The sequence below is a fragment of the Cibotium barometz genome, chromosome 14 (genome assembly GCF_041138505.1).
Source record: "Cibotium barometz isolate CiBa-2024 chromosome 14, ASM4113850v1, whole genome shotgun sequence".
NCBI classification, from domain to species: domain Eukaryota; kingdom Viridiplantae; phylum Streptophyta; class Polypodiopsida; order Cyatheales; family Cibotiaceae; genus Cibotium; species Cibotium barometz.
Window position 1 is genome coordinate 17,257,709 of NC_141059.1, and position 26,560 is coordinate 17,284,268.

Sequence of the window (26,560 nt, forward strand, 5' to 3'; positions counted from 1 at the left end):
GGCGGAAAGGGACGGATCCTGGTCGATGGGTGGCACATAGAAGGTAGGGAGACAACGGACCAAAGCAGAGCACCGGAACAATCGCGCAGCAACGGATGGAACTGCATGTCAATACATAGTGGTCCACGGACGAACGGATTGCCAAAAGCAAGCTCTAATACCAATTGTTGGGACTCACACACACACACACACAGTAGGGTTTCCTGCATATTAGGGTTAGTTGCGGACACAGAGAGAGAGAGAGAGAGAGAGAGAGAGAGAGAGAGAGAGAGAGAGAGAGAGCAAGACACAAAGTGTGTGGTTGATCACAAATGCAAGTCAACTCTTGCATGTGAGTCACATCCATATAATATCCAAGTACAAAAGTTATATGGATAGACTGTCCTTTCACACTTGATATCCAAGGGGAAAAACCACATGGGAAAAAGTGCCCTTGGTTAACCCTGTTCACAGATAGCACTACTAGAAGTGAGCATATGCCTACAAGCACAAAAATTGATCTTTTGGGCAAGCTCAGTTATTTTTGGCAAAAAGTAAAAGCATGTGGCCTATATTAGGTTGGTCAGGTCCATCTCAAGAGACAAGGCTGAATCATTAAAAGAGGTTGCTCGCTTATGGGGATGTGCACAGCCTGTAGCAATGAATACTTCTCTCTCTCATTTTATTCAGAGAGCCACATTCCCTATGCCAGATCTTTGAGACAGCAGACCAGCGCATACTGGGGAGATACATTCTAGACATACAGCGCCACAGAGAGACATTATTACAGGCTCAGACAGCTCTAGAGGGGGGGGGCGACAGACAGATTACTACATTTTTTCAGAGATCCATACTCCTCCCAGCCCCTACACGGCAGGGAATTACTCTCCAGAGAGCAGAGACACTTAGAGCCCGCAGGAGACAGAGGACACCTGGCTTTCGGACACCACGCCTATACCAGAGAGAGATGACAGAGATCAGAGCTCAGTTTCACAGAGAGGGTGCGGAGCGACTGGCTCGCTTTAGAGCACACCCAAGCATGTTCTTCAGGGAGCTGTGGACACCCCCTTCACTGATGTATACCATTTTATACCCCCAGTATGGTACAAGATGGAGCTAGCTAGGTTGCATATCATGATTGTATACTCCATGCATATAGCTTTGCATTCTCCTAGTAATAGAGCTCCATCCCCTGCACACCCAGATTCAGCTTTTTTTATTCAGTACTTTTTCATTTTGTTGGGATGACAGAGGATACCCCATACAGGTACTCCGATTTGTCTCATAGGCCGAGTTCGGTCTTTTGGAAGACGTTAATAAAATCTCTCTCTCTCTCTCTCTCTCTCTCTCTCTCTCTCTCTTCTGTGCTGGCCGTATAGGAGCTGATTCTCTCAGTTCTACGCTGGCCATACAGGAGCTGATTCACTCTATCGATTTGCCACACCTTTGTAATATGCAGCGGAAGTCTTTGTATTGGAAGATACTATCACACAAATGCTCACACCGTCTTCTATATCCTGAGTTTCGTGAGTTTAGCAATCCACTTTGATACTTCAAACTTTAAAGAGATGAGAGAGAGATATATGAGAACTGTACACCAGATTGGGTCCCAAATTACCCACTGAAGGGCCCCCTATCCCGTTACCGAGATAGTATTTGCTTTATTACTTTAGAGAGAATGATTGTGGACTGTAGATAAGCCAAACGCAAGATCTCGGAGGATCGGAAGCCTGGCTGACTGTACACGGCTGTAGAAACACCACAATGAACTGATCTCGAGCCTATGCACTCTTCCCAAGGGCATGAGGAAGGGCTGCACACCTGAGGCTGAGAGAGGACTGCGGTGGACTGTTCTAAGCTATGTAACTATGTTGTAAATGCTTATGAATGATATGTTACCTTCCCCAGATGACTGTTGCATGTATGGATGATGCACAAAAGGCAGAATACTGTTGTAGAACTAATGCTGGACTGAAAACGCAGACTGTAGACTGAAACGCACTGTAATACTGTTGTAGATCTGCAAACGCAGGCTTGGAGGGGACTGAATGGCTGCTGGTGATGTTATGTGCTCAAACGCAGACTGTAATCTGCTGTCCTGGGGCTGGCTGTGTGCTGTATGCAGGCGCCTAAGGGCTGAGCAGATGGCTGAAGGTCTGAACTGTGCGTTAGGCAAAGATGGCTGCGCCTAAACTATGGAGCTGCTGTAGGCTGAATGGACTGCAAGAAGGGCTGCGCTTGATGACTGTGGAGCTGTGGGCTGCTAAAAGGGACTGCAAGAAGGCTGAAGCACAACACAAACTCCAAAAGGGCAAGAACCAATCTAGGCTTAAGGCGGGGAATGCTCCTAGTGCTGAAGAGGAAGGCGCCTAGCTCACTGAAGACTGAATGCATGTCTAAGCCCTATGCAAGCCTATTTATACTAACTAGGGGCTGGTCAAGTTGGCTGGTCATTTATTTAATAAAGTTTGTTTATAAATGACAATAAATGCTAAATAAATACCAGAAAATATGGAAAAAATATCAAATAAATCCTAGTAAATTCCCTAAGGCTTCTGGGATGTTCTAAATGATGCACAGGCATATGAATGCATATTATGCAGGATGCAGAGTGCTTTCTGATGCAACCCTAAGGCTTCTACTGACTCTACATGCATGAATGATTCTCTCCAAGCAGGTTAAGGGACTTGATGGATTGACTGACCCGCTAAGGCTGAGGAATGACCTACGTAGCTCGTGCCTGACTTATCCTGAACTGAGGATATACAATGGGGTCACGGCGTACGACAAATATCATCCTACTGGGTTCTAATAATATACAAATGTTGCACTGCTGATGATGAGCCAGTTTGTCACCATGCACTGAGTGCAGAGTGCATGTGACATTCCCTCCTGCTTAGCTTGGCGGCAGGTTCATGGCTTCCAAGTGGTCCGCCAACAACTGGGGGTACTCTTGAAAGAACTCCTCGTCTAGCCATACGGCTTCGTGGGTACCTCGATCTCGGAATTTCGTATAGAACTGATGTATCCGTCGATCGGAACCATGCTTCCAACGATAAAGAAGGATCTGCTCGGGCTCAATGACTTCTGCTTCGTCTACCACGTCTGGCTGCTGATCATCTGAAACATCAAACACTTCTAGACCAACATATGGTTTTAGCCAAGAAACATGGAAAACATCATGCATTGTCTAACTGGTAGGCAACTTTAACTTCATGGAGACATCACTTAACTTCTTAACTATTGGGAAAGGTCCAAAACTACGGAATGAAAGCTTGGGACAACGTTGGCCCACTTGTTTCAATATCTGTGTCATGATGCGCTGATAGACCCAATCCCCTTCCTGGAAGTGGATATCTCGTCTAAACTTACTTGCTTGTTTGTGAACTTAATAATGGCCAAGCTCAAAATTGAGGGCCAAACTGGGTTGAGTACCAAACTCTGCGGAATCGACATACTGATCTTTTATGCTATTTAACTCTTTTCCAAGGATATTGAGAAGGTAGACTCCTAATTGATCTGGATGTTGGTCTTTCTAGTAAGAACATCTGCTATTGGGTTATACTGACCAGGGATGTACTTGATCATTCCTCCAACTTGGTGGAAGAGCTGATCATGTCTAGTGTGCTGATCACTCCACTGGGCACTTGGCATCGTCGGGAGCCACTTAAGTGCTTGGTGGTCTGTGGTGACTGTGAAAATGTGTCCATAAGGAACAGTTTTCTGTCACATGCACTCTGCACTGTAGTGCATGGTGACAAGCTGGCTCATCATCAGCAGTGCAACATTTGTACAATATTAGTGCCATTCAAGATTATATTTGTCGTACGCCGTGACTCCATTGTATATCCTCAGTCCAGGATAAGTCAGGCACAAGCTACGTAGGTCATTCTCAACCATAATCAATCAGTCAGTCAATCTAAGTCTCTTAACCCACTTAAAGAGACGCATTCATGCATATACGGTCAGTATAAACCTTAGGGTTTGCATCAAAAAGCATCCTGCATATTGCACATCATTCATGCATAGCATCTAGACCATTGCAGGAACCTCAGATAGCATCCAAGATTTATCTAGGATTTTTTTGGTAATTTTCCCAGCATTTTTAGCATTTTATACATCATTTAGACATTTTTATTTGGACATGTACAGTTGACCAACACTGTAGCCAGCCAACTGGCACATCTTGTCCATATAAATAGAGGCTTTGCATAATCATTTAGTCATTCGTCATATTCAGCAAGATAGCCACCAAGCGCTTACCATCCTCAGCCCCAGGAGCATAGGCGATTGCAGTTTTAGCCATCTCTCTTCAGCGTTTGTCTCCTACAGCCCTAGGCGCCTCAAACGCATGAGCATTCAGCCATCTACATCAGTAAAACGCAGCAGTTCAGCATGCAGCCTTCAGTCCATCTTGTGTTTTCTGCATCCATGCAGTTTTTAGCATTCATTCATTCATCGTTTTGCTCCAGCCACTTGGTGAAGGTAAAACGCAGCATTCTCATTCATTTACAGCATTCATATACAGTCTAGAACAGCCCCTCTCTCAGCCCTAGCTTTGCATCCCTCCCTCATACCATTGGGAAGAGTGCATAGGCTCAAGATTGGACATCTTTGGTACTTCTACAGCAGTGCAGAGGTCTTGCGTTTGGCTTATCGTCAATCACACCATCAGTCTCTTTAAAGATAATAAAGCAAATACTATCTCGATAACGGGATAGGGGGCCCTTCAGTGGGTAATTCGGGACCCCATACGGTGTACAGTTCTCATCTCTCTCTCATATCTCTCTAAAGTTTGAAGTATTAAAGTGGATTGCTAAACTCGCGAAACTCAAGATACAAAAGACGATGTGAGCATTTGTGTGACAAGATCCTCCAATACGAAGACTTCTGTTGCATATTACATTGGTATCATATTCAGCTTGTACACACACACACCGTATCCTAGCGTGAGGGCATCCTTGGATGGTCAGATTGCGTTCCGGCACAACCACCGACTTCAGCATCATGTCTACAGAGGAGAGTATGTTAGAAGTCATTTTCCTCTTCATGAAAGATTTGTTTGGATTGGAGCTATAAACATAAGATTTCATAAACTATACATGTATGCCAATCTCTCTATTTATGAGTTTAAAACTCCTTAGGCGCCTCCTTCATGAGGGGAGATCCCCACACTGAGACACCACGGCCTCTGTTGTGGGTGTGCCCGCCCTGTATAGGTGTTTTATCATTTTTCCTCGCTCCCCGTATTTTTTTCCTATTTTTCCCTATTTTTCCAAGGTGTGGGAGGCAGTGTAGGACCTGTCGGCTGTACCACATGCTGGCCGACTGGTCACAGGCAGTCCCTAGTTGCTCTCTGCTGCTGGCCGACTGCACACGTGTGATGGCCGACTTTGATATGCTGGCCGACGGCTGTATTTTCTGGTCATGGGCATTTCAGGTCCAGTCGGCTGTCCATCTACTGGCCGACTGCACTCATGGGGCCATATAAAATGGCCCCATGGCCCCCCCACCTATTGTATTCAGTTTTCATTGCGGGATCTTGTGTATAGAGAAGAGTTACACGCCTATCTCTCTCCTTCTCTTGTGCTGTCTATTTTCTACACTCTACTTGCTCTTGTGATCTCAGATTTTGTTATCATCTCCGCTGCGTATTTTGACATGGTATCAAAGCCCTAGGCTCTTGAAAGATCTTGGGAGTTTTCTGAGCAAGAGGGGGATTGTTGCGTTGCTGATTGGTGGACTGTTTTGGACTGTTCAGGAAGAGAAGTAGCAAGAGGAAGGCGGGCTAAGTAGCTGGACAGCCACTTGCAAGTTTAGAGTTTTTTTTTCCCACCCACCCACCCTTTTCAGTTACATCCCCGCGATGGCAGATTTGTTAGAGATGGCTGAGAAGCATGTGAAGATCCCAACTCTCCCCACGTTCCCAGTGGACTGTCAGTTGGACAAGAACAATTACGGCATCTGGAAGGTGATGATGGAGTCTGTGCTGGAGTCATATGACCTTGCTAATTTCATTGTTATCGGGGTTCCACGGCCGGAAGCAGAGGAAGGGGAGTTGCTGTCAATGAAGAAGGACCGCAAGGCATGGGCACAGATGTGGGATCTGTCAATGCCAAGGTCTGGTCATTTATCTTCCTCAACTGCACACCACAAGTAATCAATCACGTAAAGCATATGACGCTGGCCAAAGGTATATGGCAGCACTTGGCTTCTCTTTATAACAGGGTATCGCCCATGAAGAGGATTTCCTTGGAAGTGCAGATGCGGGTTATGAACCCTGCAAAGTCGTCGACGATGCGGGAGCACATTAACAAGCTGCAGGCCCTTCAGCAAGAAGTCCTCCAGGCTGGGAAGGAGATATCATCAGAAGATATGGCCATTACTTTGCTGTCCCACTTGCCTGCTCAGTATTCCGCTTTCTACTCTTCTTTGATTACTAGTGGCAGGCTCAGCACCATTACCTGGGAGGAGCTTGTGCCCATGGTCCTCGACCATGGAGGAACGTTTCACGAACCCTCCTCACAGTGGAGGTTCAGAGGCCTTAATTGGCCAACGGCCGAAAGGCCAGAATAACAACAAGGGCAAAGGGAAGGCTTCACCGGAGAAGTCTTCTCAGAAGAAGCCTGAAACAGAACGAGAGAAACTGAAGGCCGAGCGGTCCTGCAATGGTTGTGGCGAGAAGGGCCACTAGTGGAGTAAGTGTCCTAAGCGGACTGGGAAGAGTGCTGATTCTTCAGCCTCAGCTCCAAAGACTCCTGCATTTGTGCACACTGAGATGATGGACTCCGATGCTTCATCGTCTTCAAGCGAGGAGGCAATTGGCTTCACCGCAAAGGATACCCGAGAATGGATTCTTGACAGTGGTGCTTCCAGGCACATGACTCCATCCCGTGACTTCTTTCTAGATCTGAAACGGCAGTCAAGTCGCATTATCATTGGCAACAACTCCATTCCGATTCACAGTGAGGGCCGGATGGAGATTATTCCCGACGGCAAGGGGGGCAAGCATGCCTCCCGTGTTCTTTGTCCCTGCTCTTGGTTTTCATCTTCTGTCAGTGCATGAAGTATGCAAGACTGGCTTTCAGGTGGAATTTGAGGAACATTCAGTTGCTCTACGAGACCGTGAGACTGGCCAGGTTGTTTGGGAAGGCGGTGTGGAGAATGGTATCTACAAGCTCTCTACACTCTCCTCAGTGACAGGTTCTCAGGCCGGAGATCTGTGGCACTTTCGTTTTGGCCACTTAAATGCGGATGCACTACGGCGAGCTTTCCGCAACCAGATGGTGGTTGGCTTGCCAGATGTTGGTAGCAGGCAAGGACGTTGCAGTTCTTGCATACGTGGTAAGCAGCACAAGGAATCCTTTCCGAAGCAGGCTTCAAGGCGGGCTTCAAAACTTGGTTGATTCACACTGACTTGTGTGGACCTCAGCAGACACCATCAATGAGAGGATCTCTCTATTTTATGCTGCTTATTGATGATTGTACCAGATTCACGTGGGTCTAATTTCTTTCACAGAAGGACCAAGCTTTTGCACGGTTCAAGGATTGGCACGTGATGGTGGAAAAAGAGTCTGGATTGCAGGTAAAGACTCTCAGGGCTGACAAAGGGGGTGAATTCTCCTCGAATGTATTTCTTCGATTTTGTGCAGATCATGGCATCAAGAGGGAACTGGTCAATACAAGATCGCCTTCAGAGAATGGAGTTGTAGAACGCAAAAACACTCCCAAAAACACGGAAGTGTGAGACGTCAGGTTTCCTGCCAAAATATGCCTCAAACGGAGTCATATTAGGTTCTGAAGACGTTGGAGACCGGTTGAGGGTATGGACAGCCGTTGCCACAACCTCTCCCCAAAGTGGACGAGGAAGATCACGATGCTCCAGCATGGTCCTCGCCATCTCCACCACAGTCCTGATGCGTATGTACATATTCCGAAGAAGCAAGGGGGAAGCTTGATTCCAAATCCCGTAAGCTTATATTTGTGGGGTATAATTCTCTTTCCAAGGGATACAAATTGTATGATCCAGATAGGAATGAGATTGTTGTCAGCCGGGATGTGGTTTTTGATGAGCACGTTCCAGTATCCACTGTCGAGGAGCCGCCACTTCTTGGAGATCCAGAAGAGTCTGATGATGATTCCCAGACTATTGTTCCAGTTGATCCACCTCAGTCAGTACAGGAGGTTGAGCCCGCAGCTGGAGTAGAGCCCCCGCAACAGCAGGAGGCTCCACGATCTGTTTGAGTACCAGGTGGTTGTTGGACACCCTTCGGGAGTCAGGTGTCACCGAGTTACCCTCCGAGTGGACCACAGAGGACGGCCCTTGAAGATCGCACAGAGTCCGCGACAAAAGCAATACAACGGAGCTTTTGCATATTCCTAGGATTTGGTGACAGAGGTGAAATGGGGTATAGACTTTGGGATCCCGTGAATAGAAAGATTATACGCAGCAATGATGTCATTTTTTATGAAACATGCATGTATAAGGAGCCTGCAAGGCAACAGGAGCCTAGCAGAGTCATCTTTGATAATGATGGACATCATGGACAACAACCAAGGGCTGTAAATCAGCCATTACAGTAGCAAAACCAGCCCTTAAATGGTGCTGAAAATGGTCCAAATGGACAGCCAGAGATGGCAGAAAATATCCCTATGGATATGCCACAGTTAGAAGAGATACCGGGCATGATTTTTCAGCCTTATGGCATGGAACAGGAGCCACCAATAGGTGATATGCAGGCTGGACAGCAACCTGCAAATGATAGTCATTGGGTACGGAGGTCCACTAGACCCTCCAGAGCCCCTGACAGGTTTGTTCCAGGGGTTGACTACTTGATGCTCACTGACTGTGGGGAGCCCTCATGTTATAAGGAGGTTTTACAGAGGGCAGACAAGGCTCTTTGGGAGCGTGCCATGAAGTCGGAGATGGATTCTCTGCACAAAAATGGAACATGGAAGTTGGTGCATTTGCCTGCAGGCAAAAAGGTTTTGCCATGCAAGTGGGTTTACAGGCTCAAAGTTGCACCAGATGCAAAGCCAAGATACAAAGCCAGGTTAGTGGCTAAGGGCTTCAAGCAGGAATATGGTGTGGACTTTGAGGAGATCTTCTCTCCAGTGGTCAAAATGACCACACTTAGAGCTGTGTTAGCTTTGGTTGCACATGATGATCTGGACTTGATTCAGATGGATGTGAAGACTGCTTTTCTTCACGGTGATCTCCATGAGGAGATATATATGCAACAACCAGAGGGTTATGCAGTGAGTGGAAAGGAGAAGCTTGTATGCAAGCTGAAAAAGAGTCTTTATGGGCTCAAACAGGCACCAAGGGAATGGTATCATAAATTTGATACATTCATGAAATCCCAGAAATTCAGGAGAAGTGACATAGATCACTGCTTATACACCAAGAAAGCTTTGGATGGCAGTCTATTGATCCTCATCTTGTATGTTGATGATATGTTGATTGCCGGGAAATCTTGTAAGGAGATGGATGCCTTGAAGCAGAGGCTGCATCAAACTTTTGATATGAAGGATTTGGGTGATGCAAATCACATTTTGGGTATGCGGATACTTCGGGACAGAAATCAGCATGTGTTGTATTTGTCTCAGAAGGAATACATTGGCAAAGTTTTGCAGAGGTTCAATATGGACGGGGGGAAGAAGACTAGTACTCCTTTGCCTCCATATGTGAAACTCAGTGCTATGGACAACCCACAGTCGGATAGTGACAGGGCTGATATGGCCAAGATTCCGTATGCTTCAGCTTGTGGCAGTCTCATGTATGCCATGGTTGCTACTAGGCCGGACATTGCATTTGCAGTGGGAGTGGTTTCTAGATACATGGCCAACCCTAGCAAGAAGCATTGGGAAGCAGTGAAAGGTGTCATGAGATACCTGAAGGACACACAGGATATGTGCATTTGTTTTGGCAAACAGGATGCATTAGTGCATGGTTACACGGATTCGGATTATGCCGGTCATCCAGATAACCGGAAGTCTACTACCGGTTATGTGTTTACATTCACAGGAGGTGCTGTGTCATGGATATCCAGGATGCAGAAGTGCACTGCCTTATCTACTACAGAGGCCGAGTATATTGCAGCCACAGAGGCTTGCAAGGAGGCATTATGGCTATCTCGGTTAGTGGTTGATTTGGGTTATACAGGGGATATTCCATTGTTGCATTGTGACAGTCAGAGTGCCATCCAGTTGGCAAAGAACCCTGTCTTTCATGCAAAGACGAAGCACGTGGATGTGACGTATCACTTCATCAGAGAGGTGATAGAGAACAAGCAAATTCAGCTTGTTAAGATTCATACGGATGACAACCCGGCTGATCTGTTGACAAAGAGTTTGCCTCCGGAGCGATTTGCTCATTGCAAACACTTGATGGGCATTGGATGAGGCCAGTTTCAGCCTTTATATGGCCTTGTATATTATCATGTACATGCTGATTTTTCTTTTCCTTCACTTAAGGGCACTTTGTCTTTAAGTGGGAGGTTGTTGGGGTAAAGGCATAATGCCCACCCTTATAGTGTGTACAAGCCCATAAGTTATAGTAGATAGTACACTTCGTACTTTTAATGTACTAAGTGCACTATGTGTACTAGTGCAATATACATGTGTGATAGGAAAGTCACACACTCATCTTGGTGAGTTGACTTATCCCCACAACTCTCTCTCTCTCTCTCTCTCTCTCTCTCTCTCTCTCTCTCCCTTGTTTCTCTGTGTATGTCTCCCACATGAACTCTAACCCTAATTAAGTGGGAGGTTGTTGGGGTAAAGGCATAATGCCCACCCTTATAGTGTGTACAAGCCCATAAGTTATAGTACATAGTACACTTAGTGCTTTTAATGTACTAAGTGCACTATGTGTACTAGTGCAATATACATGTGTGATAGGGAGTCACACACTCATCTTGGTGAGTTGACTTATCCCCACAACTCTCTCTCTCTCTCTCTCTCTCTCTCTCCCCCTTGTTTCTCTGTGTATGTCTCCCACATGAACTCTAACCCTAATTAAATCTCCCATTCATGAACTGTGCGTTAGGCAAAGATGGCTGCGCCTAAACTGTGGAGCTGTTGTAGGCTGCATGGACTGCAAGAAGGGTTGCGCCCGATGACTGTGGAGCTGTGGGCTGCTTAAAGGGACTGCAAGAAGGCTGAAGCACAACACAAACTCCAGAAGGGCAAGAACCAATCTAGGCTTAAGGCGGGGAATGCTCCTAGTGCTGAAGAGGAAGGCGCCTAGCTCACTGAAGACTGAATGCATGTCTAAGCCCTATGCAAGCCTATTTATACTAACTAGGGGCTGGTCAAGTTAGCTGGTCATTTATTTAATAAAGTTTATGTTTATAAATGACAATAAATGCTAAATAAATACCATAAAATATGGAAAAAATATTAGATAAATCCTAGTAAATTCCCTAAGGCTTCTGGGATGTTCTAAATGATGCACAGGCATATGAATGCATATTATGCACGATGCAGAGTGCTTTCTGATGCAAACCCTAAGGCTTCTACTGACTCTACATGCATGAATGATTCTCTGCAAGTGGGTGAAGGCACTTGATTGACTGACTAACCCGCTAAGGCTGAGGAATGACCAACGTAGCTCGTGCCTGACTTATCCTGAACTGAGGATATACAATGGGGTCACAGCGTACGACAAATATCATCCTACTGGGTTCTAATAATATACAAATGTTGCACTGCTGATGATGAGCCAGTTTGTCACCATGCACTGAGTGCAGTGTGCATGTGACAACCTTTGAACCAATTGACAGCTGTGTTCTATCTCTGCTGGTCGCCCACAAGCTAACTGTACAGAGGTTGCCTCATCTTCACCGCCTAGAGGGTGCAGAGCTGCAGGTTATATAGCACCTACGGCGCTTCCTCTCTTCCTTTCTCAGCCGGTTGCTGCAGAAACTCGCCGCCAAAGACAGTTGTCCTCTAGGATCTCTCGCGCAAGACAAGCTCTGAGCTTGGGGGGCCGTGTTCAAGGGCTGATTTATGGACTGTTTTGAGACAGTTTTTGGAACTGTATTGTGACAGCTTTGGGCAGTTTTGTGGCCCATCTTTTGCAAAGAGGAACAAGCTTGAGTATTGTATGCGCTCTATGAAAAGTTGCTGACGGTGCAAGTCTGCATCCGCACCTTGTGTTCTTGTAAAAGCTTCTATATGAATAAAGAAGTTCCTAGGGGGGGCCAGCTGTTCCGGCTCAGTGCAGTGTCATTATTTTATTTGTGCTTCTTCCGCTATGTTTTCATGCTCTGTCTGATACTTGAAGTGTCTATCCATCGCTCTGGGTCCCCGATTTCGGTTACAGTGGTATCAAAGCTCAGCTTTTCCAGATTGCTTGGAAAAGAGCAAAGATTTTAGGAAAAACTCGGAAGATTTTTCTCCTCACTTCGATACTATGGATAGGACAACACTGTTGGGATAAGGTCAAAACATTGTTCAAGAACATGGCTGCAGAGTTCCAGAAGACTCTCGATGCCCAAAGGGAGTTTTATTCAGAGCGGTTGGACAAGCTGAAGGGGTAGTTAGCCAGTCAAGAATCATTATTGAGCAAATACCAACGCTACCCGTACATGGAAAGATTATTATTTGGAAAGGTAGCTTGTTCGATCAGTTATGGATATTTTTGGAGATCTAGCCTAGATGTACACCGAAAATCCCACAAACTTATCTTTCGAATATCTCTAGAAGAGCGACAACATTGAGGTACGGCCTAAGGGAGAATTCCTCATCCCAAAACCTCCTCAGCAATACAAGAAACGCACATCTAATGATTTGGATGAGCATTCATGCTATGAGAAGAAGAGGCCTCGCTTGACATCTCCTAACGAACAGCTGAAGCTTGAAGTTCCTCACCGAGCACCTCTTGAGTTTGAGGAAAGAATAGCACGTCGAACGAAAGAATAGCTTATCTCTACAACACCCACCCGGATTGTACAAGAAAGCAAATGACTCATGTGCATTCTCGCTCAGTCATTTCATAAACGTACACATTTGTTTGGTCATAGCTTCGTACGACAATGGCACCAATTTTATGGCAACTGTGAGCATGAATCAAAATTCTTTTCTCGGCTACACAAGAACCCTTCTCATAGATAATGCCATGTGTAACTACGCACACTTAAAGCCAAGAATGTCAAATTAGGCTCCCTCGTATACTCATGGTCAACACACAAGACCATGTCATTAGTTTTTCAAATGCATTGTCAATTCATTAACGATTTCTTAATGCATATTAGAATGCTTGTATGCATCTACGGAATACTTGCAAAAAGATGAATACACTCAAAGTTCTCCTCGAGACCAAAAACACCACTACGGATGTGAATGCCAATCTTAAGATAGTACGACCACTAACTTGTGCTTTGCGTTCACACACATGCTAAGCTGCTGGTAATGAACCACTCATTTCCCAATACCTTGCAACTGGTAGGTTCTACAAGGACATGAACTTTGCAACACTAAATAGCCCAAGCAAACTAAGAAATCACTTTTTTAATTTATGAAAGTCATTCCATACTTCCATAATTTGTACAATAGTAGCCAAACATGTACTCAAAAATGAACACTAGTGTTGGATATGTTAGAAGTCATCTCCTGTCTATTTGTATACACCAGGGCCTCTGTTGTGGGTGTGCCCGCCCGTATATCATTTTTCCACACTCCCCGTATTTTTTCCCTATTTTTCCCATTTTTTTTCTAGTGGCTGGAGGGCTGCCAGTTGATGCCAGGAGCACTCTGAAGCTGGCCGACTGCATCTGTATCAATCGTGGGCTGTAGGAGTGCTGGCCGACTTGTTCTGTCCAGGCGTGGGGCATCTGTTGCTGGCCGACTGCTATTTACAGCAGTCGTGGACATTTATCTCAGTCGTGGGCACCATCTGAGGCTGGCCGACTGCTCATGTGGGATTGTATATATTGCCCCTCATCCTCCTCCACTTTCTCATTCAGTATTTCCGGGATCTTGTGTATAGAGAAGAGTTTACACACATCTCTCTGTGTTTCTTGTGCTGATTATTTTCTGCAGTCTACTTGCTCTTGTCTACCCAAGTTTGGATATCATTTCCGCTGCATATTCTGACATGGTATCAGAGCCCTAGGCTCTAGGAGATCTTGGGCGTTTTTCTGAGCAAGAGGGGGAGCAACAGGTTGCTGATCGGTGGACTGTTTCGGGCTGAACGGGAAGTGAAGGTGCAAGAGGAAGGCGGGCAAAGGGGCTGGACAGCCACTTGCATATTTTCTGATTTTCTGATTTTTCCCACCCACCCACCCTTTCAGGTTACTCTCCGAGATGGCGGATTTACTCGAGATGGCTGAGAAGCACGTGAAGATTCCAACTCTCCCCACGTTCCCAGTGGATCGGCAGTTGGACGGGTCCAATTATGGCATCTGGAAGGTCATGATGGAGTCAGTTCTGGAGTCATATGATCTTGCTGATTTTATTATCAAAGGGGTGCCAAGGCCGGAAGCTGAGGAAGGGGAGTTATTATCGACGAGGAAGGACCGAGAGGCACAGGCACAAATGTGGGACCGTGTCAACGCCAGGGTCCGGTCGTTTATATTCCTCAATTGCACACCACAGGTGATCAACCATGTGAAGCACATGACGCTGGCGAGAGGCATATGGGAGCACTTGGCTTCTTTGTACAACAGGGTGTCACCCATGAAGCGGATATCCTTGGAAGTGCAGATGCGGGTTATGAACCCTGCAAAGTCTTCGACGATGCGGGAACACATTAACAAGCTGCATGCCCTTCAGCAGGAAGTCCTTCAAGCTGGGAAAGAGATATCGTCCGAAGATATGGCCATCACGTTACTTTCCCACTTGCCTGGTCAGTATTCCGCTTTCTATTCCTCGTTGATCACGAGTGGCAGGCTCAAAACCATTACTTGGGAGGAGCTTGTGCCAATGGTCCTGGACCAGGAGGAACGTTTCACGAACCCTCCTCACGCCGGAGGTTCGGAGGCCTTAACTGGCCAACGGTCGAAAGGCCGTAATACCAACAAGGGCAAAGGGAAGGCTTCTCCAGATAAGTCTTCCGAGAAGAAGCCTGATCCAGAACGAGAGAAGCTGAAGGCCGAAAGATCGTGTAATGATTGTGGCGAGAAAGGCCACTACTGGAGGAAGTGCCCCAAGCGGACAGGGAAGAGTGCTGATTCCTCGGCCTCAGCTGCGAAGACTCCGGCATTTGTGCACTTGGAGATGGTGGACTCCGATGATTCATCGTCTTCGAGCGAGGAGGCAATTGGCTTCACCGCAAAGGATACTCGGGAATGGATTCTCGACAGTGGTGCTTCCAGGCACATGACTCCATCCCGTGACTTCTTCCTGGATCTGAAACGGCAGTCAGGTCGTATCTTTATTGGCGATAACTCCACTATTCCGATTCATCGTGAGGGCCGGATGGAGATCATTCCCGACGGCAAGGGGGGCAAGCATGCTTCCCGTGTTCTTTATGTCCCTGCTCTGGGCTTTCATCTTTTGTCAGTGCATGAGGTATGCAAGACTGGCTTTCGGGTGGAATTTGAGGAGCATTCAGTTGCTCTAAGGGACCGTGAGACAGGCAAAGTTGTTTGGGAAGGCGGTGTGGAGAACGGCATCTACAAGCTCTCTGCACTCTCCTCACTGACAGGCTCTCAGGTCGGAGATTTGTGGCACTTTCGTTTTGGCCACTTAAATGTGGATGCTTTGCGGCGCGCCTTCCGGGACCAGATGTTGGTAGTAGGCAAGGACGCTGCAGTTCTTGCATACGTGGTAAGCAGCACAGGGAATCCTTTCCGAAGCAGGCTTCCAGGCGGGCTTCGAAACCTTTGGAGTTGATTCACACTGACTTGTGTGGACCACAGCAGATACCATCCTTGGGAGGAACTCTCTACTTCATGCTGCTTGTTGATAATTGTACCAGATTCACGTGGGTCTACTTTCTTTCACAGAAGGACCAGGCTTTTGCTCGGTTCAGAGTTGGCACGTGATGGTGGAGAAAGAGTCTGGATTTCAGGTCAAGACTCTCAGGGCTGACAAGATGTCACGTGCATCCCGCACTTGGATGCCACGTAGACATTCTGTACAGAAGGTGCAGGACCTGGGATGGTGAACTGGTCCCATGTGAGCCCAGTCCGGGACGAGTCAGCCAGGGATCCATCTCAGTCGTCCGAGGTCAGGTGTGCATTGTCCTGCACATGAGTCCAAGGTCAGGTGTGCATTGTCCTGCTGTCACCAATTGGCCGACCATTTGGTCCATTCCTACTTTTTGCGTCTCGTTCACTTGAGGCCAGGCCGGTGTCTCATGTGAAGAGGCCAGTATTTTGCTGACATGGACGGGAGCCAGACTGGTGCCACCCGTGTGTTAGCAGGATGGTGTCGTATGGACGGGAGCCAGATCAGTGCCACCCGTGTATGACCTGGACTGTGTTCGATCCATGGGACTGTCACGCCATGGAAGAGCCAGTATTCGTGCCGTGTTTTACCTATGGGACTGTCACACCTAGGGAAACTCGTGCCTGGAACTGTGTCTTACCTATGGGACTGTCACTCCATAGGAAGACCAGGTTTTTATGTAATAAATGTCGTGCCAGTTTTGTGCCGACAGATATTTTGTACATGTTCCATGAACGGGAGATATGTCCATGTTACTATTTGCACATGCACACATATTTTGCATGTTTGAAACTGTTTTCGCATGACATGTATTCGTGTGTTTGCCTGCCTGACGTGTTACTTACTGAGCGGGGACGCCTGCCAGTGAGTCGTGAAGTCTGCCCTGTATTCTGACGAGTTTCAGTGCATGTGAACAGGTGGTAAGTATATGGTACATGTTGTTTTAATGATTTAAATTCTAACCCTTTGATTTATAAGGTTAGGGGTTCACACTTATTTAAAAGTGGGCACCCCCTTTGGGCACCCACTTTGGGGCCAAGGTGGGGAGCCTCACTTTTAAGTGAGTGTGGGGGTGGGCGTCACCAACCCCCACTAATTCCCCACATGCAAGCTAAGGTTATCTCCACATGATTTTATTAAAAAAGAAGGTCTCTCTTCAAGCGTGGGAGGCATCGCTTCTTGGTTGGTCCATCACCCTTCGCCTCCTTCTCACGTAGACTACCGGCGACCAGCACTCCGGCTCCTCTCAGGCTACGCTGCCTGCCTCTCTACAGGCGGCTGAATATCATTGCTGGCTGCTCTGAGGCGTGGACTCTCTACAGGCGGCTGACCCTGTTGCTGCTGCGCCTACTTCCCCAGGCGACTGTTGAAATCTGCAGAACAGGCTGCGCTTACCACTCCTTCAGGCGGCTGCTATTGCTCTCAGACGTGGGCCAGCCATCTTCACAGGGCATTGCTACGTATGTGCTGCTACAGGCGTTCCTTTTCTCACAGGCGGCTGTGTGCACCTCTACAGCTGATCGCTTCCCTTCCACACAGGCTGCGTTACATCCCCAGGAGGCTGCCTCCATATGGTGCTGCCCTTGTAGGCGCCTGTGTGCTCACATGCTGTGGTAAGGCTTCGCACCATCTATAAGTGGACTGCCCACTCTCAACAGGCGGCTACCTCTTCAAATCAACCGGTTCCTTCATGCTGTAGCCAGGCCTCTCCTTCCTTGCAAGTGGGTACTCCTCCTTTCACAGCAGGCGGCTGTGGACTCTTGCGGTGGTGGTACATCATCTCCATTTGCGTTCTACAAGAGGACTTTGCATCTCCTGGGTGGCTTTAAACACCACAAGTCTTGGTCTTCTATCAACCAACTACAAGTAAGTGAATTTCAGATTTGAGTAAATCATTTAATGTTTAAAACTGGTAAAAGATTCGTCCCGCTCGGCCTACACCCGTTCGGTGCCGGGTTGTCCAAGCTATATGGGCGAACCTCGGTCCAAAGGTGCTGAGATCGGGAGAGCCAGGCGTTAGTACGAGAGCGCCTGTCTGTGCGTGGTCTCGGAACACCAGTGTGGTGCTCTCCGCGGAGTCCAGTGAAAGCACAGGACCGTAGCGATTGGACCACACTAGTGGTCAATCTGCTTCGAGCTTCTACATCGAAATTCGAGCTATTTGTTTAGTACTGTTTTCATATGTACATGGACATTATCTGGTTCTCAGAACCCATGGAGCATTGTATTCTTTAAATACTCCCAATAAATATATCATATATTGAGGGGGGGGTCGGCCCGTTCCGGCCCCAGTGCTGGTGTCCATCTTTCCATTTCTGTTCATTCAAATTTCAAGTTGTTTTAAGTTGTCCATTTCATATTTGTGGTTTTAAAGTTGTGCTATTAAACGTGTAGGTGTCCAACTGAGTCTTTCCCACTTGACGGGATCGGTTTCATTGGTATCAGAGCACGGTTGTTTCCCTCTTCCTAGTGGGGAAACGAACCTGTGTACTGGACATCCCGCTTTTAGCAAACTTTGAACACAATGGACAGCCAAGACAACCCTTTGGAAGTACCAAATTCGAGGGGTCCATCTAGTGCTTCTCGTGGGTCTGATGCCCTGCGAGGTAGACACAAGCCCCTTGAAAGGGTTATGGATAGTGAATCCAAAGGTCAACTGTCTCCAGGAAAGACAGTTATGCTTGAACAAGACCCTGATGCTATGAGGGCTGAAATGGAACATATGAGAAAACTTTTGCAGGCTCAAGAGCAAGAATTGAAGTTTTTGCATGAAGATCCTCATCTGCTAAGTGCTATTGAAGCCAGGAAGGCTGACGCTATGGTTGATGTAACCTTTGAATCAATGGCTCGTGAAGTGGGCAAGAAACCAAGGGAGTTGGCACTTGCCTATCTCCTTCGCAAAGGTGATATCAAAGAGGGGGATGACGGAGAGCTAAAATTCAGAAATCCACCTCGTTTAAAGCATGGAGATCCTGCATCCCAGAGGCTGAAATCTTTTATGCAAAAGGAAGAGGTGACTGTCACCTCTCGTCATGCATCCTCTCCCCAAGGCACTAAGCCTGACAGATTTACGTATGCCAGTGCTCATGGAGGGCACGAAAGTCACATGCATGCAAGATATGTATCTCATGGTGACAGGTCTGCTTCCAGAAAAATTTTGCCTTCTGAGTTGTCTCATGGAGAGACTATGCCATATGCAGGTAAGTCACATGCATCTGAGCTTCGAGTTCGTGGAGCACATGCCACCGTGCCCCATGAAGCTTCTTTGACGGCCCATGGAGCCCATGCAGATAGGGCTACCCCGTTGGATAAGGGGAAAAGAAAAAGAGAGGACCATGAGCCTCATGCCAGGAAGCTCAAGGAGTTCAAAGCAGGTGATAAATCTGTCAAATTTGATGTCTTTCATGGTGAACACGATGCTTCTAAGGTGTTAGCGTTTGTGGCACAGTTCGACATTGCTTTTAGCGATGAGGACTTTACAGAAAAGTCGAAGGTGCGCCATGCTAGCATGTTTCTGAAAGGCACTGCTGCCCATTGGTGGATCACCGAAAAGATCACCAAGGATCCCATCTCTACTTGGAAGGAATTCAAAGATAGATTTTATGCTCAGTTCTTGCCACCCAATGCAGAGCAAACTCTCACTCAAAAGTGGGACAGGCTGGAACAAAAAGATAATGAGAGTGTGCAACAGTATGTTAACAAATTTTGGAAAGTGTTGCTGGAAGTGACTCCCTTCATGCTAATCTCTGAGGAGGAAAGAAAGAGGAAGTTTCGTTCTGGATTGCAACCTGCATATAGATCGGGTATTGAATTGCACCCAAAGCATACGTTGCAACAACTCCCAGCTTCTGCCCTTGCTACAGAGCAATTGGTGCTCAAGATCAAGCAGGATCAAGGAGGTTCCAAGGCAAAGGACAAGGCTGTCCCAAATCAGCAAAAGGGTGGACAGCCACCTAAAAAGAACTTCCGGGAGCCTTACAAGGGTGGTAAAGCTGAAAATAAAGAACAGGGCCCAAGAAAGAACAAATTTGGATTAACCCCGGAGCAAAGAGAGCAATATGCTAAGGATGGAAAATGCTTTTCTTGTGGTAGCAAAGACCACATGTTTCGGCAATGCCCAGATCGCAAACCAAAGCACGAGGACAAGCACACCAAAGCAAATGTTCATGCAGTTCCTGATGTGCAAGGTAATACAGGTCATGATGCTAAAGAGAGAATGGTTTGCAAGGCTTGGGGGCAAATCAAGGATCAGCCCGCATTATTCATGTTTGATGACTGTGCAACTGACAATTTCATCTCTATGCAAATGGCAGCTGCATTGGGTATTGAGGTTGAAAACATGGGACCTCAAATTGAAGCCGAAGCTGCATTTATTGGTAAAGAGGTGCAGGTTACCCCTTTGATTGGGAAGTTGCGTATCCATATACAGGGCTATCTTGATAATGAGCATTTCCTAGTTGCTCCACTGAATGGATGTGATGTATTGTTGGGCAAGCCGTGGCACCATAGGCTTGAGTCCCGCAAAGACTATAAGTCTAATATGATTTCTTTTATGCATAAAGGCCGCATGCACTTTATTGATGCTGGCAAAGAAGGGGATTCTATCCCAGTTGTATCACACATCCAAATTAATAAAGCAATGAAAAAGAGTCTTTCAGCGTACTTGGTTTTTGTGCGTGATAGTCTTGTGCCAAATCATCAAAATATAGATGCTATGTCTAATGATAGGCTGAATTTTCTTAATGCATTCAAAGACTGTTTTGCTGACTCGTTGCCAGGTGAATTACCTCCCCAAAGGCCCGAAGATCACCGTATAGATCTTGTGCCAGGTAGTTCTCCTCCTAACAAACCCGCATACCGAGTGAGTGCTGCACAACAAGAAGAAATTATGAAGCAGGTTAACGAGCTTTTAGAGAAAGGTTTGGTTCAGCCCAGTTCCTCACCTTACTGCTCTCCTGTACTTCTTGTTCAAAAGAAGGACGGATCATTCCGTATGTGTGTGGACTATAGAGCTTTGAACAAGCTTACCATCAAGAATAGATTTCCAATTCCACGTATTGATGATATCTTGGATAAGCTTGATGGCTCAGCTTGCTTTAGCAGACTTGATTTGAAGAGTGGTTATCACCAGATCCGAGTGGTGCCACAAGATGTCCATAAGACTGCATTCAGGACAGCCTTCGGATTATATGAATTCTTGGTAATGCCTTTTGGTCTCACCAATGCTCCTGCTACTTTTAATCGTATGATGGATAGGATATTCCGACCCCATCGCAAGTTTACAGGAGTCTTCTTTGATGATATCTTGGTTTTCTCCAAGAATGAGCAGGAACACAGAACTCATTTGGTCACAGTGTTCGAAGAGTTGCGGAAGCATAAACTTTTCGTCAATGCCAAGAAAAGTGAGTTTTTCCTTTCAGAGATTCATTATCTGGGACATATTGTATCCAAGGATGGAGTTACAATGGATCCTGCAAAGATCGAGACTATTCGGAATTGGCCCGAATTGCAAAACGTACATCAAGTACGTAGTTTTCTGGGATTATGTTCATATTACAGGCGTTTCATAAGGCATTTTGCTATGATTGCCACTCCTCTACATGATCTCACGAAGAAGAAAACTGTTTTCAAATGGACTTCAAAGGAACAGGATGCTTTCTTGCAGCTCAAGCATGCGATCATATGTGGTCCAGTATTGATTGTTCCTGACTTGCACAAGTCATTCGTGGTTGAATGTGATGCTTGTGGTGATTGCATAGGAGCTGTCCTAAATCAAGAAGGGCATGCAGTTGCATACGAGAGCCGTCGTTTGCATGATGCTGAGCTTCATATGGATATCTATGAGAAAGAGCTCTTGGCTGTAATTCACGCCTTAAAGATTTGGAAACACTACCTTCTTGGGGCTGAATTTGTAGTCAAGACAGATCATCAAAGCTTGAGATACTTTCTATCTCAAACCAAGCTTTCAGAGAAGCAAATGAGAATGGCGAATTTTCTTTCCATGTTTCATTTTCAGATTGTGCATACTCCAGGAAAGAAAAATGTCGTGGCCGATGCACTATCTAGGAGGCCTTATATTGCTGCAGTCTCAGTGGCCTCTCATGGAGATCTATCTGCTATGAGAGATTTGTATCATTTGGATGCTGATTTTTGCCATATATGGACTGATTTGATGGCTGGTCACTCACATGCCTCTTATGTTATCAATGAGGGTTATCTCATGAAGGATAATTGCCTATGTGTGGTGAAGGATTTGCGTCCAAAGGTTATGGACGAATGTCACGCTCCACCTTATGCTGGTCATAGAGGTATTATGCCTACTACTCGCATGATTCAGAGGTATTTCTTTTGGCCAAGCATGCGTAAAGACATTGAGGCTTATGTGCGTGCATGTATCACTTGCCAAAAGGTGAAATTTGACAGGCAAAAGCCTCCAGGTTTGCTTCAGCCATTGCCTATTCCCTCGCAACCTTGGGAAAGTATCACGATGGATTTTATTATGGATTTGCCTAGATCCCAGCATGGGAATGATGCTATTTGGACTATTGTGGACAGGTTTAGCAAGCAAGCTCACTTCTTGCCCGTCAAGAAAACCATTAAAGCTGATCATATGGTAAAGCTTTTTCTTGCTAATATTTTCAAGCATCATGGTATGCCTAAATCCATTGTTGGGGATAGAGATCCCAGGACTACAAGCCTATTTTGGAGGGCTTTGTTTGATAATATGGGTACTAAGCTTGAGTTTTCATCAGCTTATCATCCCCAAACGGATGGCCAAAGTGAAGCTGCGAATTCAGCTGTGTTGGATTTATTGAAGTGTTATGTGGCAGATCAGAAGAGTGCATGGGAGAAGTATCTTCCACTTGTTGAGTTTGCCTACAACAATACAATCCATGCTTCTACAGGAAAGGCTCCGTTTGAGATTATTTATGGCAGAGTGGTCTTGCCACCCTTCCTTCGTACCAAGGATGAGATTTTTGCTGCTGATGAATATGTTCGTGACTTGGATGTTGCCTTTGGTCAAGTGCGAACAGCCATTGCAAGATCTCAGGATAAGCATAAAAAGGCTGCTGACAAGCATAGAAGGGACATGGAAGTCAAAGAAGGTGATTGGGTATTGCTGAAATTTGAGAAGGCTAGGCTTCGGAAGAGGCCAGGACGAGAAGGATCATATCCTAAGCTTTCTCCTCGCTATTATGGACCCTTCAAGGTGATTCACAAGATCAATGAAGTGTCCTACAGGCTTGCTTTACCTAGTCATTGGAAGATTCACAATGCTTTTCATGTGAGTCTATTTCGGAAATATGTGGGGCCAGATCCTGATGAGCCTGTCACAGAAGATCCGCCAGAAATTGAAGAGCTTGAGGAGATCCTCCAGCCAGAACAGATTGTTTTTCACAAGGAGCGAAAGCTACCTGCAGGAAAGCTTTCCAGGAGATACCTTGTGAAGTTTAAAAATTATTTGCCTATTGATGCCAAATGGGTAAATGAGGATTATTTTGCAGATTATCCGCAACTGTTGCAGGCATATCTTGAGGCTTTTAAGTTGAGGTCAACTCTTTAGAAGCCCGGGGGGATGTCACCAATTGGCCGACCATTTGGTCCATTCCTACTTTTTGCGTCTCGTTCACTTGAGGCCAGGCCGGTGTCTCATGTGAAGAGGCCAGTATTTTGCTGACATGGACGGGAGCCAGACTGGTGCCACCCGTGTGTTAGCAGGATGGTGTCGTATGGACGGGAGCCAGATCAGTGCCACCCGTGTATGACCTGGACTGTGTTCGATCCATGGGACTGTCACGCCATGGAAGAGCCAGTATTCGTGCCGTGTTTTACCTATGGGACTGTCACACCTAGGGAAACTCGTGCCTGGAACTGTGTCTTACCTATGGGACTGTCACTCCATAGGAAGACCAGGTTTTTATGTAATAAATGTCGTGCCAGTTTTGTGCCGACAGATATTTTGTACATGTTCCATGAACGGGAGATATGTCCATGTTACTATTTGCACATGCACACATATTTTGCATGTTTGAAACTGTTTTCGCATGACATGTATTCGTGTGTTTGCCTGCCTGACGTGTTACTTACTGAGCGGGGACGCCTGCCAGTGAGTCGTGAAGTCTGCCCTGTATTCTGACGAGTTTCAGTGCATGTGAACAGGTGGTAAGTATATGGTACATGTTGTTTTAATGATTTAAATTCTAACCCTTTGATTTATAAGGTTAGGGGTTCACACTTATTTAAAAGTGGGCACCCCCTTTGGGCACCCACTTTGGGGCCAAGGTGGGGAGCCTCACTTTTAAGTGAGTGTGGGGGTGGGCGTCACCAACCCCCACTAATTCCCCACATGCAAGCTAAGGTTATCTCCACATGATTTTATTAAAAAAGAAGGTCTCTCTTCAAGCGTGGGAGGCATCGCTTCTTGGTTGGTCCATCACCCTTCGCCTCCTTCTCACGTAGACTACCGGCGACCAGCACTCCGGCTCCTCTCAGGCTACGCTGCCTGCCTCTCTACAGGCGGCTGAATATCATTGCTGGCTGCTCTGAGGCGTGGACTCTCTACAGGCGGCTGACCCTGTTGCTGCTGCGCCTACTTCCCCAGGCGACTGTTGAAATCTGCAGAACAGGCTGCGCTTACCACTCCTTCAGGCGGCTGCTATTGCTCTCAGACGTGGGCCAGCCATCTTCACAGGGCATTGCTACGTATGTGCTGCTACAGGCGTTCCTTTTCTCACAGGCGGCTGTGTGCACCTCTACAGCTGATCGCTTCCCTTCCACACAGGCTGCGTTACATCCCCAGGAGGCTGCCTCCATATGGTGCTGCCCTTGTAGGCGCCTGTGTGCTCACATGCTGTGGTAAGGCTTCGCACCATCTATAAGTGGACTGCCCACTCTCAACAGGCGGCTACCTCTTCAAATCAACCGGTTCCTTCATGCTGTAGCCAGGCCTCTCCTTCCTTGCAAGTGGGTACTCCTCCTTTCACAGCAGGCGGCTGTGGACTCTTGCGGTGGTGGTACATCATCTCCATTTGCGTTCTACAAGAGGACTTTGCATCTCCTGGGTGGCTTTAAACACCACAAGTCTTGGTCTTCTATCAACCAACTACAAGTAAGTGAATTTCAGATTTGAGTAAATCATTTAATGTTTAAAACTGGTAAAAGATTCGTCCCGCTCGGCCTACACCCGTTCGGTGCCGGGTTGTCCAAGCTATATGGGCGAACCTCGGTCCAAAGGTGCTGAGATCGGGAGAGCCAGGCGTTAGTACGAGAGCGCCTGTCTGTGCGTGGTCTCGGAACACCAGTGTGGTGCTCTCCGCGGAGTCCAGTGAAAGCACAGGACCGTAGCGATTGGACCACACTAGTGGTCAATCTGCTTCGAGCTTCTACATCGAAATTCGAGCTATTTGTTTAGTACTGTTTTCATATGTACATGGACATTATCTGGTTCTCAGAACCCATGGAGCATTGTATTCTTTAAATACTCCCAATAAATATATCATATATTGAGGGGGGGGTCGGCCCGTTCCGGCCCCAGTGCTGGTGTCCATCTTTCCATTTCTGTTCATTCAAATTTCAAGTTGTTTTAAGTTGTCCATTTCATATTTGTGGTTTTAAAGTTGTGCTATTAAACGTGTAGGTGTCCAACTGAGTCTTTCCCACTTGACGGGATCGGTTTCACCTGCACATGAAGCAGTGCCAGTCCGCGCTGTGAGTCTCCCTCTGGAATGATGTCAGATGTGCTGTGTATCTGGTTTGCAACTGGATGCCAGGCCTCTGTAGGCATGTAGTTTGCATGTAGAGATGGGGCCAGCCCATAGGGCTACCCCAATGTAGGTATTTGCAATTGCACTTGTAGAATGGGCATGGGGGAGGTATAGAACCATCCCCAAGGGGCCAGGAGGGCCCAAGATATTGCCCACCAGCCAAGGCAAGGGCTGGAGGGGCAGTCGGCCAGCTCCAGAGCCTCTGGACAGGCAGCCGACAGAGTGTAAAACCCTAGAACAGCAGGCGGCCAGGTGTGGGGGGCAGTCCCACACCTCTGCGCAGCATGTCCAGCAGCCAGGGTGCTGCCCAGAGTCATGCGCAGGCTGGACAGGGTCTAAACAAGTGTGAAAACACTTTATTAAAGTGTGAACACAATTTATTAACAAGACTCAGTCGTGGGCTGTCCTGAAGCCAGCCGACTGCATGAAGGGAGGGGTATAAATACCCCAGCCCATAATCCCATTATTCATCTCATAATTCACCAAGAGCCTCAAGCATTCAAGGGCCAGGACAGCCAAGGGTTTGCTAAAGCTAAGGGGTGAAGGACTGAAGGTCAAGGGCAGGTTTTCCAGCCAAGAAAAGGTCAAGTACTTTGTATTTGTTTCAGATTTACATCATTCTAATAAAGCAAATACACCATCCGTGGTGGGGGCCCTACAGAGGGTAATTGGGACCCAATACTGTGTCCTTCTCCATCCCCCCCTTCTCTCTCTATTTTCTGCACATCGTCTTTCAGTTTTGTGCGTTAATTCCGTCGCGAAAAGAGTGCTGTTTTCTGAGTTTTGAAGTACCGATCCTTCTCCGAAGCTTCCGCATATTATAGTGGTATCAGAGCCTACTTCAAGGACAAAGATTCAGCAAAGAAAACCAGAAAATTTTTCGCTCGTGTGGTTGGTTTTTAGACGCCGGTGGACTACCC

At 46.8% G+C, this 26,560-nt stretch overlaps 2 protein-coding genes across 3 annotated transcripts in view; one reads left to right on the top strand and one right to left on the bottom strand.

The window, feature by feature from the left end:
* LOC147631718 (DDT domain-containing protein PTM-like) overlaps positions 1-26,560 on the bottom strand; it is a 74,346-nt gene that overhangs the window by 20,179 nt on the left and 27,607 nt on the right. The window lies entirely within an intron of this gene.
* On the top strand, positions 16,203-20,420 carry LOC147631719 (uncharacterized). Its single transcript, XM_086808926.1, has 3 exons — positions 16,203-17,489; positions 17,576-20,356; positions 20,403-20,420. Exons 2-3 carry the CDS (start codon positions 18,401-18,403, stop codon positions 20,418-20,420), a joined length of 1,974 nt encoding a protein of 657 aa, XP_086665052.1. The 5' UTR covers positions 16,203-17,489; positions 17,576-18,400.